Genomic DNA, 2,210 nt, shown 5'->3' with positions numbered 1-2,210 from the left:
TCCATCATGAGGGATTTAATTGTTGAGTCCATAGGGACAATATCAGTTGATGTTATCATTGATTCACACCTAGTGCCTACAAGGTTCAAAGTTATGGCAGCTACTCAACTCAAGGAGGAATTAGTACTTCAATGGTAGATGGCTTGAGGAACATAATTTCTCTCTCAAAGGTAACTCCATCAAGTTCATAGAGCCAAAAGTACCAGTAAAACTACCTTTGGCCAAATCTGAAAAGAAATAGCTAAGAATGAAACAAGAACATATTGCTCAGATACCACATGCTTCAAGGAATGAAGCCATAAATTTTGACAATCCACGAGATAACCAATACAACAAAGGACAAACATCTTCAACAACAGGGCATGTCAGATGCAGCTCAAAATAGTGCAACAACAAGAAGAATATATTTGGACATTCAAAGCAAGGACAAGAAAGTACCATGCTTAACTTTGGTGGATGCACAGGTAGAGCATAATTACATGTCCTATGGTACGTGGATACTCTTGAAAGAACCTCCTCTCGACATTTCTCCTAAGAGCATGACTACATATACAAATTCCCGAGGAGAATGTATAGGTGTGACTGAAACTTATCTCAGCATTGGCTCACAATTGGTAGCATGTCATTTCCATGTAATGGCTCCTACGACACTTAAAGAAGATTTAATACTAGGAATTTATTGGATGAAGGTGCATAATTACTCAATTACCTATAACTCTATTGATATGCTAGTGCCTACAAACAAGGACCACAAAGACTGTACTTTGAGCACATATGAATCAAGTAAGAAGCCAGTGACACTGGACAAGGGCAAGGCCAACCTCAACGAGCAACTCCCCAATGATTGTACTTTGAGCACAGATGAATCAAGTAAGAAGCTAGTGACACTGGACAAGGGCAAGGCCAACCTCAACAAGCAACTCCCCAAGGTAAAAAAAGAAACCAAGGACAAAGCCTCTACATCAAATGGGTCATCGACATGGGTTCAACACTCAAGCAAGAAAAAGATCTACCAACCCAAATACCACTCTGATCAAGGTCAACAAAGGACTGCAAGAAGACCAGTGTTGCTGCCAAAAGCACTAATACAACAACAGAAGATCAACAAAGATGAGACACCTTGCTAGATTAACAGAAATCAGGTTCACTCAAACAAATCAATAGGATGACTTACAACTCTGAAGTCTTTACGAGCACAAGGCTATTATGAAGGACATCAATTTTGACCATCAACCACCACATCAAGCCTACAAGGTGGAGCAGACTTCCTACAACTAACCAAAGAAGCATCAAACCATTAAGCAAACTTCACGATCAAATCCACAACAATTGCAACAATGAACGAAGGAGAGCAACCCAAACACTTCTAATGCTCTTCCACAAAATCTTGTCTACATATGGAGGTCGAAGCAACAAAAAGGAAGATCAATTGAGCCAGTCTTCATATGGCGACCAAAGCAGCAAACAGTGCCATCAATAAAACCCAATAAGTGTAGAAAGACACAAGAACCACCAAGGCAAGAAAAAGTTCAAATGAAGTGGCAAACCAAAATTGAACAACAACATAGCCAAGGAAGCTATGAAGGAAAAGCATCAGAAGTTCAATGCTTTAACACTAATTCTGTAATTGGACACTTAAGTGTCTTGAGACACTAAAGTGTCCTGTTTTCCTTCCAAGTTTTGGCAATTTATTTGTCAAGCTAGAAAGAAGTTTTTTACACCTTGTTCTACCATAGGTTGGGCATGAGGGAAAGAAAACACTCAATGTTTCTCCATGTCAAACTACAATCCGTATGGATAGAATTCTGGTAAGTACTAAGTCATAAATTTTAGTAAAATTTCAAGTTGTTTTACCAAAAAAATCATAAATTCTTATATCTTTTGTAGAGATGACCCTTTTTATGTTTATAAAATCCAAATGTTAGCATTTAGTGTTACAAAACAATGGAATGCACTTTAAAGACAAGTTTCCAAGTCACACACAAGTCATAGACATAATTTCATACTTGAGCATGTGCTGAATTAGAGCATAATTTTGGTCTCCAAAGCTCCCTCATGGAATTGGGGCTATTCTAGTGCAATTTGACAACTACAAATGACTTTATATGTTGAAACCAAGAAACTACGTATTTTTCGGGCTCCCTAACTCAATTAAATCTCGTTGCTTGAACTCTATCTCGAACTTTTTATCATGGAAAAACTCTTGAAAA

At 38.0% G+C, this 2,210-nt stretch overlaps 1 protein-coding gene across 1 annotated transcript; it reads left to right on the top strand.

The window, feature by feature from the left end:
* Positions 1 to 362: 362 nt before the first annotated feature.
* LOC147425032 (uncharacterized) lies at positions 363 to 1,127 on the top strand. Its single transcript, XM_086500015.1, has one exon. The coding sequence runs from the start codon at positions 363 to 365 to the stop codon at positions 1,125 to 1,127; it is 765 nt and encodes a 254-aa protein (XP_086356141.1).
* Positions 1,128 to 2,210: the final 1,083 nt, after the last annotated feature.

Source organism: Adiantum capillus-veneris, chromosome 25 (genome assembly GCF_014529385.1).
Source record: "Adiantum capillus-veneris isolate H3 chromosome 25, ASM1452938v2, whole genome shotgun sequence".
Lineage (NCBI taxonomy): Eukaryota > Viridiplantae > Streptophyta > Polypodiopsida > Polypodiales > Pteridaceae > Adiantum > Adiantum capillus-veneris.
The sequence above is the reverse complement of the archived record's forward strand: the minus strand, read 5'-3'. Positions and strand labels throughout refer to the sequence as shown.